At 48.7% G+C, this 17,597-nt stretch overlaps 1 protein-coding gene across 2 annotated transcripts in view; it reads left to right on the top strand.

The window, feature by feature from the left end:
• LOC142435924 (thyrotropin-releasing hormone-degrading ectoenzyme-like) overlaps positions 1 to 17,597 on the top strand; it is a 334,108-nt gene that overhangs the window by 293,076 nt on the left and 23,435 nt on the right. For both annotated transcript variants that reach the window (XM_075539963.1, XM_075539961.1), the window contains one exon: positions 6,079 to 6,210. In XM_075539963.1, the coding sequence (XP_075396078.1) occupies positions 6,079 to 6,210 (132 nt within the window). The remainder of the gene's footprint in view (positions 1 to 6,078; positions 6,211 to 17,597) is intronic.

Genomic DNA, 17,597 nt, shown 5'->3' with positions numbered 1-17,597 from the left:
TAGCACCATAGTCTCGTTTCTATTTATGTATTTACTTTGTTTTTAGGGGAAAATGACTCCCAATTCAACTATATTTTATTAGGAACTCCTTTGCTAAGTTTTACACAAGAAAAAGGCACAAACTGCTGTTCTGGATGAAGGACAGCATCCGCATGAGGCCACAATGGTGTGGAAGGACCCACAGCCACAGTGACTTAAATAAAATGACACCCATTCTGTCCTGCTGACTCTGACTCATAGTGACTCTGTGTAGGGATCCTGAACTTGCTACCTTTACAGGAAGCAATAACCTCATCTTTTTCCTGTGGAATGACTAGTGGCTTTGAACCAGCGACCTTGCTCTTAATAGTCCAACACTATCCAGCATTACCACCTGGGCTCCTGAAAACTTAAATAAGACATAGAAAACAAACAACTTTGTCACAAAATTGTGACTGAAGACAGATCAATTCATGGAGTTTCAGGAGGGCCTGTGAGAGCATGAGCGGGACCTTCATAGGGATGTGCACACTACCATATATCGTTGAGTCTGGCCCAGGGAGTGGACGCAAGCATACTGCCTGAGGGACAAACTTTCCACTGCCAGTCAGCAGTAGGAAAGAACTCAATGGTGGCTGAATCTGTGGCCCCTCAAAATGGATGTAGGGTCTCCACATAGACTCTGTGAGCCACAGCCTATTGCTCAAAATTTAAGCTCAAATACGACTTAAACGCCAAACATTCTGTTTCCTTAAAATAGGGTACTGCCAGGATCAGCTAGAAGTCTGCATGACCTATCAGATCTCAACGCCGATCTCAAATCACTTCACATGATCCATTCTACCAGTCATGTCAAGGACAACTAGAGGTCTGCATGAACGAGCCCAAATCGCCTCCTCACTTACCCATTCCAGAGGCTGTGCCTGTATAACCTATCGACTAACACATTCCCATATGCCGTGGTTATGAAACCAACCATCATGCTGGAATAAGGACCAATCACGATGCAAGGGTCAGGGTCAATGGGAAAGCAAAATAGGGGCTGAGGGGAGCCAAGAGGGGTCCCTTCACTCAATCCCTAAACCTGATCTAATGTCACTAGACTGGGGTCTTCCTCACATCTCAAGGGCACCCGATTCATGATTGAAATGAATTGTGCTTATTCAATCATTGTTCTGCTTGCTGTCCTGCTGTGCTGCATCCTCTTCTTGCTTTTTTGTGCATGGCTCCCTCTGTTGTGGTGACAAATGGCTCGAGAGGGATTTGACATAGGGAGAAAGCCCACCTGCATCAACTGTCACCAGAAGCAGACACTAAGTCCATTTCTCTCACCTCACAGAACTATGCACACCAGACACTGGTAGGGCTGCCTGGGAGGGGAACCCTTAGTGCAGTGTTTCTCAACCTGTGGGTTGCGACCCCTTTGGGAGTCATATGACCCTTTCACAGGGCTCACCCAATTCATAACTGTAGGAAAATTACAGTGATGAAGTAGCAAGAAAATCATTTAATGGTTGGGGGAGGGGGGCATCACCACAACAAGAGGACCTGTATTAGGAAGGTTGAGAACCACTGCCCGAGTGTGTTTAGGACTTTGCTGCCCTCAAGGTCATCAGACATTCCTGAAGGCAGAGCCACTGCAGGAAGCCCTTCTGGGAAATGCCCTGAAGACAGGTCTCAACCAACTCCACCTTCACTCTCTGAGATCCTAATCATAGGACGCATGGAAATGCTCCCTGCCACTTCGAAGGCTGTAAGTCCATGGGAGCAGAAAGCCTCCTCTTTCTCCCTTGGAGTGGTGGCTGGTGAGTTCAAACTGCTCACTTTCTGGCTAACATAACCCACAGACCAGCTCCCCCTGAGCTCAGTTTGGTTTGCCGCACAGCACACATTGTTTGGAACCTTCTGAAATAGCTATGCACATGTGCAGGTTGGGGGAATTTCGCACAAGATGCAGTTTTCCACCCTCTCTTGGCAAAAATATTTTTTGCAAAAGGCTTGTATTCTCTTCTGGATCTGAGTAGCAGCTACTCTCATGAAGTCATAGCACATACATTCATGCTACATTCCTCCCAACTCCCTAATGTCTTACGCCGAGTCTGCTCCATGCTTTTCTGTGTCCTACATGGCAGCTGTAGGCACCCAAGGCATGGGCTCTGCAGCCTGGGTCCAAATCTCTCCTTCCCACTTCCTTACTGTGTGGTCCTAGGCTCATGACTTTATCATCCTGTGCCACTGATTTTTCATCTGTAAAAGGAGGCCAAATAGTGTCCACACATAGGCTTGTTAAGTGGAATAATTGAATTATTATACACAAAAAGCTTAGAACGGTGCTTGGCATCTTGCAAATACTATTAGGTGGTTTAGCATAAGGCTGGGTCATCCATTACATATGCTCAGGTTCAAACTTCCGGCCAGGAAGGGGTGGTACACCTAGGTGGGCATTACACCTGGATTGGCCCATCTGGGCCAGGTGAATTCAATCCAGCCATTGGGGTTGACCATGACCATCAACCATGCCTCCCTATGGAGGAATTGAAAAGGCAGGATCTTGACCGTTCCGATGTCTCCCTTCACCCACTTTTCTGTTGTCCGTCCCCCAGGGAGGAGGTCACATGTAGATACTTGTAATCAGTTCCCTCTTTCCAATCCACCCTCCCACAACCCTCTCAGTATCACCACTCACAAATGTGATGTTTCCAGACTGAAATAGAATAAGGACGAAAGACCTGATCATCTCCATCCACACATCGACCTCTGGCCCGCCACGGTTGGCTTCCCCTCCCAGACCTGGTGATAGCACAGACTGGCAGAGTTTGCTCCGCTTCCCATGAGGTGCCCATGAGAGGCTGACTCGACAACCACGGTCAAGATCAACAGCTTGAACTCCTTTATGGGTCTACAGAAACAAGAACAACCTTCTGAAAGGAGGTCGCATTGCTATTTGGGACTGGGAGAATGCCTTTGTGACAAGGATTGTGCTCTGGATCCCAAAGGCGACTTTTAAACACAGCCACATAGCAACTCCGGAAATTGCCATAGTAGAAGCCAGGTTTAAAAAAAAAAAAGCTCTACTGGCTTGCTCAAAGGAGGCCAGAGTTGGATGGGGGTGGGGTGGGGTGGGGTGGGGTGGGAGACTCCTCTAAAATTGAACAAATTTGTTTCCTTACATATTTGTCATTTCTTTTGGTCCTGAAAGAAAGGGGGGGGGAAAGCAGACGAGAGGAGGAAACGGCGACTGACAGTCATCTTGTTGGTATTCCCACAGCATCCCCTCCTTAGGCACTTGCTGCCATCTCATCCAACTCCACTCAGTATATTTTCACCCAGCAATGATGCAGAAATGTCTGTGTACTCCAGTGTTATTGTAGTCGGGCAGCGTTTACGGGTTTGACTTTCAACTCAGCATGGCAGGACGTCTAGAAGCAATTATAACCAGCACCTGCTCTGTCTGTGCGGTGGGCAGGCAGTGACGGATCCCCAGCTTCCAGAACACTACTGCCCCCTCCCAGCTCAGGATAATGACGGTGACACTCGGCCTCCTTGTTGTCTGGGGGAGCTCTAGGAGCTCTCCTCTGAAACCTCATATTATTGGCATTTCTTTGAGTGAACACATCAAATTAGTGACTGTAAAGGAAGGTGTAGGAGATGATTATTGGTGAGAAGACAAGCCTCAACCACCTCCAGAGAGCATGTCTCCTAAGTGCAAAGTATGGAGAGGGAGGAAACAATTGACCACAAATAGAATAGGCTCTGAGTCTCGCCACACAATGTATGTGCGTGGTCCCTGAGGCGCCAACATTATGGCTGGAGGACGGATATGGTTTGTGCAGCCGTGATTGCCATCCAGAACGTGCCGTGCTATTGTGAAAAATGATTTTTTTATTCTGAGCAAATCTCTGCTTCCACTTGCTTTAATGCTTCGCCAGAGAGCCAGGGACTCTGGGAGGGGTGGGGACGCACAGGGCTGGGCTGACCTCAGGAACTCATGTGTAAAGGGCTTTTTCTCACTTGGAAGCAAGCTGGGTTCACAGCTGTTCTTTCTGGTAAAGCTTGTTTCTGAACCTTGCCACGTCTGAGTCCAAAGAGGGAAATGAAGGTGACAAATGATGCGAGGAGCCCTGGGCACATCTTGGCTATGGTCCTGCTTAAGTCTGTTTCATTTGAATCCCAGTTTTACCTTTCCTCCTTTCTGGGTTCCGGAGCATCAGATGGGTGCCAAACGCTTCCACGGACAACTAAAGCTGAACAAGGTGCAGGCAGATGAAGAGCAACGGGAGGCTGGTGTTTGGGAGAATGAATACTTGGGCTTCCTAGGCCAGTCCAGCTGGTGGTTAGAGCCCTGTTTCAGATTCCACTGAAATCCCCTAGCGTCCAAGGACCAAGTGGCTCCTAAGTCCAGAATTTCTGTTACATGTCTCACCAAGGAGAAGCTGGGCCAAAATGCATTGAAGAATAAAGCAGGAGCTTGGCTTATGAATCCACTCTCTGATTCTGAAATTTCAAAGGCTCCGTGCACAGACATTTCAACACTGAAAGCACAGCAGGGAAAATCAAAGACTTGGGCTTCCTCCTTGCCCCTCATTTAGGGCTTTTATGGTTTTCCAAGGCGCCTCCCAGAACCGAGTGTTGTATAGGTCATGTTTAAAAATGTCGCAGTTCTGAGGGACTTGCTGTTCTGCTTTCTTTTGCAAGGAGACCCGGTTTCTTGTCTTGTGGCCAAACACAGAGCACAGATGTCTGTGGGCCCCCTCCCTTTCCCCTGACCTTTGCTCTCTTCTCTGGATACCCTACTGACCTGTTCTCCCTTACAAGATCTGAACTGCTCACACACTTCGTTAAATTCTCATCCTAGCGAGAAGCATCCGAGCATCTTATTAGAGCCTGTATGAGTTCTGTTCTGGATGCCTATTTGTGTAACTTCAGGTCTCTGGCATGGAAACGTCCCATGCCCACAGACCCACACAGGTAATATAAACTCCAACAGTAGTTTAAGGTTTAAGGTGGTCACAGGGAACACTGGGGCCCGTGTCTCCTGGTGAACCCCTCAGGCTGTCTAAAGGGGCTAGTTCCATCTCAATGTAGCCATGCAGGAATGTAGACCGGTTAGGTAGCAAGACAAGGGGTTGTTCCTCTCCATGCTTAGGGGGCCCCCTACAGGAGGTTGGAAGCCAATGCGGGCTAAGCCCAAGCCAGGAGAGCTTACTTGACGCCTCCCAGCTGAAAGCCCTTAAAAGGCTGGAATCTGGAGACCACCGCCCCTTCCCTTCAGCTGCTTCTCTGCCTTCCACTCAGCAGGGCTGAGTGTGCAGTGTCATGAGGGTGCCCGTGTTCAGTTTAGTGTAACGCCGGAACCTTCTTCTCTCATGTATATAAACCCACTCGGATTACCAACCAGGCTTTGGTGTGAATTTCTTTCCAGTGTGTAGCCAAGGACCGAGACATTTCCCACCCGAGAAACCTAACAGACCCAGACTTACAATAAACCCATATTTTTATTTATAAGGCAAGAGGTGACCAGGTCTAGACAATAATGGTGAAGAGGGCCCTGGGTTTGAGAAAGATTCTGAAGTAGAATCCATAACCCTTAGAAATGTATTGGCCTTAGGGGAGGGGCAAAGAGGGCTGGATTGAAAAAGTCTCTGGCATCCAGTTCTGACTTGACTTCTGGATCCTGAATCCTTCAGGGCCATGACCTTGCCCTCCAGCCAGACCTTCCAATAGCCATCTTCTCAGAAATTTGTTAATTTCTCATAATACATTACACCTGCCATCCTGTGAGCGGCTACCAAACCCAGGCACTTTTTTCAAAGACAAGCTCGCTCTCTCTACCCCTAAGAGCAGGTAGTTTGAGGATGATGGATATGAGATACCACAGAAGACAAATCTGTTATCTTCCATGGTGCACAAAACATGCTGTCACAACCAGGACTCGTGACAATCCCTCAGTTTCCTAAATTGCTTCACTGCTACTTTTTAATTAAGCCTCATTAGATTGTCATATATTGATAAGAGGGATGACCCTGAACTAGATGCATAAATTAAAGCTATCCTCATCCTGTGCTTTTATATGAATGTGTTAATTATTTTTGTCATTAGGGAGAATAATGGAGGGATGGAGCAATACCAAACGGAGTTTGACAAAGTGTTGGTGTTTGCTGCGGCAAACGTGGTGCGTGTCAGATACAATCCGTCACCCAGTGAGTCTGCAATTAACACCAAGGGACAAAGGTAGGATTCCCTGTAATAAATAACCTTCCTCCCAGATGCTAATGGAGACCCAGCAGGACCCACTGTTGTGTTGTCGCAGTTGTACACGGGCCCTTAGAGGAGACAGAGCTGGTGTTTGAAACGAGTCTTGTTTACCCCCAGTTGGCTCACACATTTGTTTTTTAAATGGCATAATCACTAACATTTAAACACAGGGTGATGTCACATAACAGTCTGCAGCTTCTGAGAAATGGAGAGGCCCGACTTTGCTGGTTGACAGTGCAGAGGGACTGGGGGAGCAGTCAGATATGGTTATCAGAGTTTGGAATCCTTGCTTTCCAAGTACATGTGTCAAGGAGTTCAAGGGTTCAGAAATTTAGGAGGGAAGTTCCAGAAGACAAGTTTGTGTGGTCGATAATAAACCAATATAGGGGTTGAGATTTCAATCTGTTGGCTATTTATTTTGTGCTTGGTAGCCAACCAGCCCAGAATTCCTGACCTCGCCGACCTGTGAAACAAGGACCATTCCAGAATGACATAGAAGCAAGCACGGAAGCGAGGGCATCCATTACCCCGAATGCATAGGGGTCAGGAACTAAGTGCTTTCTGTAGAACAGCTCCAGAAGGCAGACCTTTGGCTGGAAAACCTGTTAGGGAGCTAGCATAGGGACTGGCAGGCCTATTACACATGCTCAGAGGTCCAAGCTACCGGCTCATGAAGCAGTGGCTCACTGCATGCTCAGAAGTTCAAGTTTCCAGCCAGGAGGGGGAGCTATGCCTGGGTGGGGCTGTACCTGCATTGGCTCACCTAGGCCAGGTGAATTCAATTCAACAATTCAGCCAATGGGGTCGACCCACGTCATCGACCACGCCTCCCTAACCGCTCATAAAACTCACGGGGATCCCAAACCAGGCCTCAGCGTGAGCTGTTTCTCGCGTGGAGCCGAGGACCGAGGCACACCTGTCCCCGGAGAGGTCGAAAAGAAGCGGTGCTGTGTGATTCGGAGCTATGAGGCAAGCTGGCCCCAGGAGTGGGCCCTCCCATGTTGGTCTCACGGATTGGGGGCCCCTCTGGGCTCCTTTTACCTCACCACCCTCAGGAGAATTGTTGGGTTGAATTCACGGTGTCCGTCTTTGCGCCGTTTCTTGCTGGTGTCCGTCTTTGCGCCGTTTCTTGCTGGTGTCCGTCTTTGCGCCGTTTCTTGCTGGTGTCCGTCTTTGCGCCGTTTCTTGCTGGTGTGCGGGACATGACGTGCCTGCTTTCCCGGGAACTCGCCTGCCTTCCCGGGCTGCATTTGTGAGGGGGCTGGGACGCTGCTGCCTGGAGGCTGGGAGGATTTTGACTCCCAAAGCCTTCTCGAGGCTCAGTGTATAAGGTTTATTTGGACGTGAAAACAGAATCAAAGATGCAATTAACGAAGTTTTAGAAGCAGGCTTTATTGAGAAGCTTGCGGGCGGGTTCAGCAACTCAGGGTATTGAGCTATTGAAGCCGCGCAGGGGGAAAAAATCCTGGCAGCGTTTTTATACCCACTGCTGGCAGGCACAGCTGGGGAGGATCAAAGCTGGGGAGGATCTGCGCACACAGGTGCTTCAGAAGGGAGAAGGTCGTTAATCTTACCTTTATGTCAGGGACGCGTGGAGTGACCATATCTTCAGAAAACATTCTGGCTTTGGGACGAGCTGGTTCCAGGAATTTGGGGTTGAGCAGGGGAGGGGAGGTCGGTTAGGGGTCAGCCTTGAGAGCTAAGATGGAGGTGCAGGACTCAAAATGGAGTCTGTTGTGCCAAGACCGGACATTTTAGACTGTGCCCTATAGGGAAAAGGGATGTAACCGTTTCTGTAACTGCTTCCTGTGGGTAGTGGGTAAAAAGCAAGGGGAGGGGCTTTTCAGGCAGAGTACTGACAGTTGCGGCCTAGCACAGGGTGGAGAGGTTGGTATTGCTGGTGAACTGCTATACGGGTAATTTCGCGGAGTCGACTTTGCCGGAGCTGGATGAGACAAGGAGCAATTAAGAGCAAAATTATAACTAAAATTATGGGTCCTAGTATGAGGGCTAGGAAGGAGTACAGAGAAGAGTTCCACCAGGAGGAAGATCCATCTGTTCTGAATCTGTTGTTTTGCAGCTCTCGGTTTAGCTTGTTGAGGATCTGGACTCTAGTTTCCACAATCCCCAGTTTATTGATATAATAACAGCCTTCCTCCTGGAGGAAGAGGCAGGTTCCTCCTTTTTCAGCCGTGATGAGGTGTAAAGCGCGGTGGTTCTGCAAGGCAACTTGGGCAACAGAGGTTATTTGTCTTTGCAGGGAGGCTAGAGACTTGGCAGAGGCATCGACTGCCAGCTGGAAGCATGCGGTTAACTTGTCTGCTGTGATGATAGTGTCCAAGGGCTCCGCCGCTGAGTCCTACTGCAATTGCTGCTGAGGCGAAGGAGATTCTCACTGCTATCAGGAGAAAAACTGCTCTTTTAGTTTGACGACTGTATACTTGGATGTATTTGTCCTGGAACTCAGCCGGAGTGTATATAGGGAGCTGCGGAACCAGAGTGACGGGTAGAGGTAGAACTGATGTTTATATGCATAGTGAGTGTATGGTTGCACCAAAAGAAAATTTTTTCTGGCCCTGTTAGTGGTTTGGAGGGGATTTGGGTGACATTACATGTCTGTGTCGATGGATTGGAGTAGCAAAAGGGCACTTGAGTGTTTTCTGGTTGGATGTACAGAGGGACGTTGGGGATGGTTATGGCTTTTGTGGTCTTTACGTTGGATGAAAATGACAGGGCAGGACCTGGTACTGCTACCAGAGGAGGGCGTTCTAGGGCCGCACACATGAAGCAGGTGGAGAGGTTGCCTAGTCCAGCAAAGTGGCGATGGCCAGTCCCTGCTGAAGCAGGGTGAGCCAGGAGAAGGGAGACTCAGAAGGTTTAGAAATTTAGTTAGTGAGTTGAAGGTCTTGGATCTGAATATTACGGTGGATGGTGGATTGGACCTGCAGTAGCGACCTCCATACATACAGTTTGGCGTCCAGAAATTTCTCTCGGCGAGTGGTGCACTAGGCTCCTGGAACCGGAGACGTCCACCGGCTATCCCAGGGGTCTGGGATTGTGAGAGTGTATTTAGATTGATGGTAGTAGAATCATCCCTGGGGACGAAGGGAAAGGTAATGTATCTGGCAGGAAGACCAAGGACACCCTACATTTTTCTGCATTCACTTTTTTGCACATTGGGTAGTTGCCTTCTGGTCATATAGGAAGCGTTTTAAAATCAGTGAAATTTAAGTATATGCGTGCTCTGTCCCCTGTTGGTGGGCAGTTAGCGGTGGCCAGCAAATAATCATAACACTTAGTGCAGGCGTAATTGGTATAGTTTTCAGTCAAGTAAAATCGCCAGGCAAAAGGGGAAATTATACTAGGTTTAGCTGGCTGGCTTGGTGAGGTGAGTGAGGCAGAGAGACATAGGACGAGTAGACTGAGCAGACCACTGGGAGCCATGGCCAGAGTTTACTGCCATCTGGACTTGGGACAAATGTACCCAGGAATCTATTCTAAGAACCTTGATTGCTGAGGGAGTGGTAAGGGACAGTGTAAGGGCCTTTCCACCGGGGTGCTAAGGGTTTGGGTGCAAGGGATTTAATTAACACAGCATCTCCAGGATGCACTGGTTTTTGGTGATCAGCAGAGGTCAGAGAGGGTTCAGGGATGGCAGAGTTGGCGTGTTGTCTAAGAAGGTTGTGGAGCAAGCACAAGTATGGAAGGTAAAAAGCTAGCAGAGGGCAATCGGTTGCAGGAAGAGGCGAGAAAAGGAAAGGTTGTCTGTAGAGTATTTTGAAAGGACTGAGGCCGGACGGCTCCTGAGGGGCTGCGCCAAGGCGAGTATAAGAGCAAAGGGTAATAGTTGAGGCTAAGAAAGTTGCAGTTCTAGGGAGAGTTTGGTGAGCTGTTGTTTTATGAGACCGTTAGCTCGTTCAACCTTACCAGAAGACTGGGGGTGGTAGGCTGCGTGGAGTTTCCAGCAGATGCCCAGTGAGGCGCAAACTGCCTGCTGCACCATAGATATGAAGTCTGGACCGTTGTCCGACTGAATTGAAGCAGGCTGGCCAAAACGAGTAATGATGTCTTGAAGAAGGTGAGTGGCGACTATGCTTGCACTCTCAGAGGAGGTGGGAAAGGCTTTGATCCATCCTGAAAATGTGTTCACCATAGTGAGGAGATATTTAAACCACTTATGCTTTGGCATGTGGGTAACGTTTATCTGCCAGTCCTGTCCCAGTAGGTGCCCTTACATCTGGTGGAGCTGTTTATGAGGGTGTTGAGCTTTCTGGCTATTGGAGAGGGCACCGATGTTGCATTTTGCATGTACTGTGTTGATAGTACTCCATAGTCCAGTGGGGTGAAATATGGGGTTAGAAACGTGTAGAGAGCTTTTGGCCCGATGTGTGGAGAATTGTGAATATTGGTGATGATTGTTTCCTCATATAACTTTGGGAGAATGAGTAAGTTCTATTTGTGTACCCACCATTTTTGTTGGGGAAGAGAGCAATACTGGGTGTTTTCCTGATCAGTGTAAGTTGGAGTGTAAGTGGGAGGTAAAAAGCATACTGAGCTAGGAGCGGGAAAGTTGTTGGGCTAAGTCAGTAACAGGATCTGCAGAGTGGGAGGGGGGCCTGTCTATTCCCATAACTGAGACCAGGGAAGGGGAAGTAGGGCCTGAGTGAGAGGGCGAAATGGAGAAGGTAGTCCGCTACCTGGAGCACAACCCTGGGCTCGGCGAGGGTTACCAGAGTCGAGGAGCCAGGGCCTCTTCAGTCCATGAACCCCAGCAGCTCCATACCTTGCAGCTATGTGTCTGGAGTTTCCAGGATCTCGGCACCTCGGCTTTGCAGAGCCGGTGGCAGAGCCAGGGTCGGGCAGTTCGACTTCCAGTGGCCTGGCTGTTTGCACTGCGGGCAGGGCTTGGTAGGAGGCTTGGGATTGGGGCAAACTTTTGCCCAGTGGCCTACCCGGCCACATTTGAAGCAGGCTCCTGGCGGTAGGTGCCGGCTCCCCTGGGGAGCGTGGCGATGGACGGGATTGCCTGCCGGCCTTAGGGCTGCTACCAGGGCTTGGGAATGGAGGCTAACCATCTGTTGGACCCTCACCTGGCATGTGGCCTCAGCTGGCTCCTCCCAAGCGTTGAAAACTTTAAATGCCATTTTTACCAGATCCTGTATAGGGGTTTCAGGGCCCTCCTCAGCCTTCTTTAGCTTTTCTTTCTGATTTCAGGGACTGACTGGAAGGTGAAGTGAGAGGCCAAAATAGAGGCCCCACTTTTTAGACCCTGGGTCTAAACGAGTGTACTTTGTGAGTGCCTCCTGGAGGCGGTTAAGAAAAAGAGCAGTAACTTCTCTCAGTTTGTCATAGTTGACAACCTTGTTGGAGACTGTTTCCAGACCTCTAATGAGGTACCTGAGCATGAGGTTTCTATAAGGAAGATCAGACGCCCGGCCGGGATGGTAACTCCAACTGGGGTCCTCTATTGGGAAGGCATGCGCCCCCAAGGGGACATTTGGGTCGATAGCGTGGTTTTTGTCTGTGTACATTCCTCGGCAGTAAGGGTAGAAGCAAGGATCATTTGGATGCCATGCCAGGTTAAATCATACGTTTGGGAAATGTAGGTAAATTCTTTAATAAACTTAGAGGGGTCTGCTGAGAAAGAGCCCAGGCGGGTCTCTATCTGCGACAGGTCCTTTAAGGAAAAAGGGACGTGGACTTGAACGAGTCCCTATACACCTGCATCCTCTCTTAATGGACAAAGGGCAGCTGGAGGGTTGTGGGAGCAGGTATGAAAGGCAAGCGGTGAGGACAGGAGAGAGCGATGGGGTGGCGCAGCGGGCGGGGGAGACTGATAGGGCAGCGGGAGAGGCGCGCTGAGGAGCTTGGCTGGCTCTTCTGGGGTTTGAATGGCAGGTTCTTTCTGCTGAGGAGATAGAGCTAACCGTATTTGGCGGGCGGAACAATGGCTACAGAGGTCAGGGCGGGAAGTCAAGTCCCAAAAAGCCTGCACATAGGGGACTTCAGAATCCTTACCAGTCCTCCTGCAGAAATTGTGGTCCTGTAGAACGTTGAAATCAAAAATGCCCGTCGGAAGCCAATGTGCGTGGTTGTTAAGCTGGGACTAGGGCCAGGCAACTTGGGAGAGAAAAACAAGTCTTTTCTTTCACAAGGTCTGAGTGAGAGGGAGAGACTCATCAGGGCAGCCATAGACTGATTTTGAACGTAGGCAAGCGCCGCGCCTAAAGGTCCTGGAGATTTGGGGAAGATGGGTGGCTCTTAGGGGACCCCAAAAGAAGGGGGGAGCCACACACCTATCCCGGGTTTTTGGCACCAAAACACAAGGTCTATTTGGATGTGAAAACAGAATGAAAGACCCAATTAACGAAGTTTTAGAAGCAGGCTTTATTGAGAAGCTTGCGGGCGGGTTCAGCAACTCAGGATATTGAGCTATTGAAGCTGCGCCGGGGGAAAAAATCCTGGCGGCGTTTTTATGCCCACTGTTGGCAGGCACAGCTGGGGAGGATCATAGCTGGGGAGGTTCTGCACGCACAGGTGCTTCAGAAGGGAGAAGGTCGTTAATCTTATCTATATGTCAAGGAAGGATGGAGTGACCATATCTTCAGAAAACATTCTGGCTTTGGGACGAGCTGGTTCCAGGAATTTGGGGTTGAGCAGGGGAGGGGAGGTCGGTTAGGGTTCAGCCTTGAGAGCTAAGATGGAGGTGCAGGACTCAAAATGAAGTCTGTTGTGCCAAGACTGGGACACAGCGTTGTGCCGCGGCTCCGGCAAGCAGCAGGCCTGGGGGCGCCTGCCCACCCTGTTGGTTTGGGCAGGACTCTGGCTGGGTGGCCGGCTCCAGGCTGGCTTTCGGCTGGGCCGCAACCTGCGGCCTCCATTTTCCCAGCCACGTGACTCCACTATCAGGCAGAATGGCACCACCTGTGTCTGTTGTAGCTACACTCCATTCCCAGATAGCAAACCGCCCCGACTGCCGGAAAGTTCAGCAGAACAAGTTTCTTTTCCTGCGCAGGGACCAGACCATCTGCTCTCTTGACGGGAGACTGAGCGGCCCCCCCAGTCTAATTTTCCAAAGGTTTTTATACTTTTGCAATGTGCAGGTGTGCAAGCAGGCAGAACTCAGAAGCGAGGTATTGTGGTTAGCCATTCTTAGTTGAACCAAAACTGCTCTGGTCCTTCTCGCAAGCCTTCTGAACATCCATTTCCTTCTGTACGTTCCCTTGGGCTACGTCTGCACAGCCTAACTCCCCAGTATCAGCTAGTTCATTGGCAGTTCATAGCTAGTTTATTTACCATTCATAATGGCTTCTGAAAGCTCAAAATGACTTCTCTTGTCAAGGCTATTTAAGCTTTGCCCAGAGCTGCTATATTCTCTCCTGTTCTTAGCCAAGTTCAAATCATTGAATCTTCGGTAGCCAGCCCAGTGTATAGTGGGCTCAGCACTAAGAGTTTTGTGGCTTGTACTTTCTGTGTAAGGAATGCCACTAGCTTATTGGTTATTACTGGGCCAAATGTGAGGCTTAGCAGGAGGAGGATTAGGGGCCGGCTAGGGCCGTTCATAGGGTGTTAGCCAGGCTGACCAATTAAGTAGCTTTTCAAACCAATTGGTTCCTCCATTTCTTTTCTTGACTCTTTGTTCTAATCCTTTCCTAACCAGGGCTCATCTATCTTTATTGATTCCCGATTGCTTTGCATAGAATTAGTTTCTCCCAATGCTGTGCACAGCATTCCTTGTTTCCAAAAGAGCAAGTCAAGCCCTCGGCGGGTTTGCAACACAACTGCTACAAGGGAGTCTAGGGATCTTTCTAAATGGGAGACAGGTTTTTTTTAATCACTGTAGATCTAAAGCAATTTGCTGACTAAGAGTCTGATAGTTTAAGTTTCCTTGTATTAAAGCAACTGACCCGACTGCAGCTAATCCCATAATCCCAAGCCCTGTTACCAGTGGGACCAATACTGGGACTCTTTGAACTCATCCGGAAATTCCAAAGTTATCCCTACACCTCCTTCACCAGAACACAGGTACACTTGAGGACTAACATGCACTAGCACACAAATACCCGGGTCCGCTATGAATACTGGGGAAAAGAGACAGGGTGTTCGTCCTGTGGAACAAGTAAAGAAAGTACTCATTGGAGCAGATAACAAATTAGGATCAACATTTGGTTCAATGGGAACAGCTTGAAGGCAAAAATCTCGATATCTTGATATATTAAAGGGATACTTAAATGAATAAAAACACAGTCCTTGCCCTTGCAAATCTTTTAAAGTGAGCTTAGACTTGAGTCCATACTAACATCACCTATAGACTGCTGCTTCGTGTAATCCTTTTCACTAACATTTCTAATTGGATTACACTCTGTACCAATAGTGCTATTTGTACCTGTGCCTACATAGTAAGGGGAAGCTGGGTTCAGACAAAGCCAACAATCAGCTGTGAGGTGAGGATTTGAGTTCATAAATTGGAATATAGCATCCCGAGAATCAAACACAGAACCTTGAGGTGGCTCCTGAATGAGAAGGGCCCTGTGAGTTGGGCTGGCAGTAAACGGGAAAGTTACTGGAGAGTCTGGAGGGTGCGGCAAAGGAATCTTAATGACACCAGCTGTGGCTCTTCAGGATTTATCCCGAGGTTTGGGCCTTTGTACGGATGGCAGGTTGCCATATTTTACTTTGCTGGATAGAAAAGGTTGTCCCGGGATCTCTATCATTTACATAATGTTGAATTCCCCATGTTTTCCCAGTGAACCCAATAACGCTTGAATCCAATTCTTATTGGGCTACATTTGGAAACCATACACGTAGTGGGATCAAACCCTTCCGACTTGAGTCTCATTCTTGTAAAAATAATAGGGTCATCTTTAACAAGTTTCCACCCTGAAAATGATAGTTTCACAACCCCAAGCTGCACAATGGTAATGTCCCTCCCCTTGGCAGTTAAGGAGTCCATGAGCCGGGCATATATAGACATGGTTTGTTTGGAGCCTTCTTTCTATAGAGGGTATTCCGCACCCATAGGACGGGATTCCAGTATAGGTCCCATTGTGCCCTTTACCTTTAAAGGATCCAGAATGCCAATTCTTTCCTAGCAAATCAAACAAATCAAAATGAAAACAGGGGGTCATACCCAGTATAAGAGGTTACATATTCACCGCTGGAGGTTAGAATAGCAGTCCATAGATGTGTTTGTACTTGGGGGAAACACTGGGTGCTGTCAGCAATACTCGGAGAAAAACAATTAAGTTCTGTAAAGCCTTAATTTTGAGGGATTTTCCGTCTTTCTGGGTGTCCATCTTTTCAGGATATGCTCAGGGAGGGCTTTTTTTTAACTTATGACTGATGAATCCACGGCCCCCTCCCCACTATTTTAACAGCAGTTGGTGTTGTAAGTATCACCTGGTATGGGCCAGTCCACCTAGGTTCTAAGGTGTCAGGTTGGTGTTTCTTTACCCATGTCCAGTTTCCTGGTTGCACGTTGTTGGCTGCCTGTTCCCTTTCCCTTGGTTAGGCCCAAAATGAAGGTGTCAGAGCAGATGATTTGTCTCTCACCTGTTGCACAGCCTGCAGGCACTCGATGAGGGAACGATTAGTGACTTCCATTATTTCTACTTCCTTCAATCTTGGGAGGATTTGGGGAAGGTCTGCCAAACATAAATTCAAATGGGGTCATGCTTTTCACATAGGGAGCGCATCGGACTTGAAGTAGGGCAAAAGGTAAAGTAAGGATCAACCCAGTTCTCGCCAGGTCCTAAATGCAACTTAACGAACAATTCCTTTAGGGTTCTGTTTATTTTTTTCTACTTGCCCTGAAGAGCATTGCTAAGACTTTAGTAATTTGAGCAATAAACGTTGGGCCATTGTTGGACCCCAAGGTGGTGGGAAGGCCAAATCTAGGGACGATTTTAGTTACTAATAATTTACACACAGTGGCAGCAGTTTCCTTCTTGGTTGGGAAGGCTTCCACCCATCCAGAATAGGTGTCTACGAACACCAGCAAATATCGGTAGCCATACTTTCTAAGTTTGATATCCATAAAGTCCACCTCCCAGAATTCTCCAGGACTACTACCTCGAGCTCGTGGTTGGGGTTGCTCCTTTTCTTTCTGGGATTGTTTACCCGAGCACAGTGCAATCAACGGTGGGTGACATCTGCCACCCAGTGTCCAAGCCTGGGTATGTAAAAGTGCCTGAGAAGCAACTGAGACAGTTTAGAGAGGATCCCAAATGCATACCTTCATGTAGTCCTTGAATCAGATCTCTCCCAGAGCTTCTGGCATGAATCTTCTTCCATCAGGATGGAGCAGCCACCCTGGATGCTCCCAGTCATTTTGGCAGGCCAGCTCTTGGCTTATCTTTAGATCATTTTCTGAGTATGTAGGTTGTGGCTGTAACACTGGGGATGGCATGGTCACAGCCACTACCTTGGGGATTTGTGGTATAGTCCTGGCATTCGAGATCCACCGGTCCGGGGGACTGGTTAGGAGTGGTTCAACCATAGGTCCCCCTACCACAGCAATATCCTGTCCCAGTGTAAGCTTCCTAGCTTCTATGACTAGGATGGCCGTGGCAGCCTCAGCTCGCATGCAGCTCAGCCATCCTGCAGCTAGAGAGTCCAGTTTCTTTGAAAGATAGGCCACAGGTCTCTTCCATGGCCGCAAGTTCTCAGTTAGCACTTCTTTTGCTGTGCCTCTGGCCTCACATAGACAATTGGAAGGGCTTTACTATGTCTAGTAGGGCAAGAGAGGTTGCCCATATGAGCGACTTTTTAAAGGATTCAAACGCTTGTTGTTCTACTTCAGTCCATTTAAGTTCTTTTTCCTTTCCCCAGTACTTGCATATAGGGGTTTCGTTGTTTTTGCAAATCCCAAATTCCACAATGGACAGTACCCCACAGCTCCTAGAAACGCTTGCAACTGCCTCTTAGTCTCAGGGACTGGGATTTTGAGGATCGCCTCAGTGCGGCTGGGGGACAAGGTCCGTTTTCCCTCCTCCAGTTGGTAGCCTAGGTATACAGCTTTATGGACACACAGTTGAGCCTTTCTTGCAGATACCCTGTACCCCAATGGGCCAAGGACTATTATCAGGTCCTTGGTAGCCCGTTGGCATTCCTCCAGGGTTTCGGAGTCCAGGAGGAGGTCATCTGCATACTGGAGCAAGGTGGTTTGGGGGTGTATCTCCTTGTGTCCCTGTAAGTCTTCACTGGGTTGATGTGCAGGGGACATGGGTATGGAGAACAAAGCATCCTTTAAGTCCAAAACAGTATAACAAATTCAGTTTGATGGAATAGTACTCAGGAGGGTCTCGGGGTTTGGCACGTGGGGTGGCCAGTTTCTATCCTCTCATTTGCCTCTCTGAGAACCT

The sequence above is a fragment of the Tenrec ecaudatus genome (genome assembly GCF_050624435.1).
Source record: "Tenrec ecaudatus isolate mTenEca1 chromosome 11 unlocalized genomic scaffold, mTenEca1.hap1 SUPER_11_unloc_2, whole genome shotgun sequence".
In the NCBI taxonomy this organism is placed as follows: Eukaryota; Metazoa; Chordata; class Mammalia; order Afrosoricida; family Tenrecidae; genus Tenrec; species Tenrec ecaudatus.
This window is presented reverse-complemented; position numbering and strand designations above follow the sequence as displayed.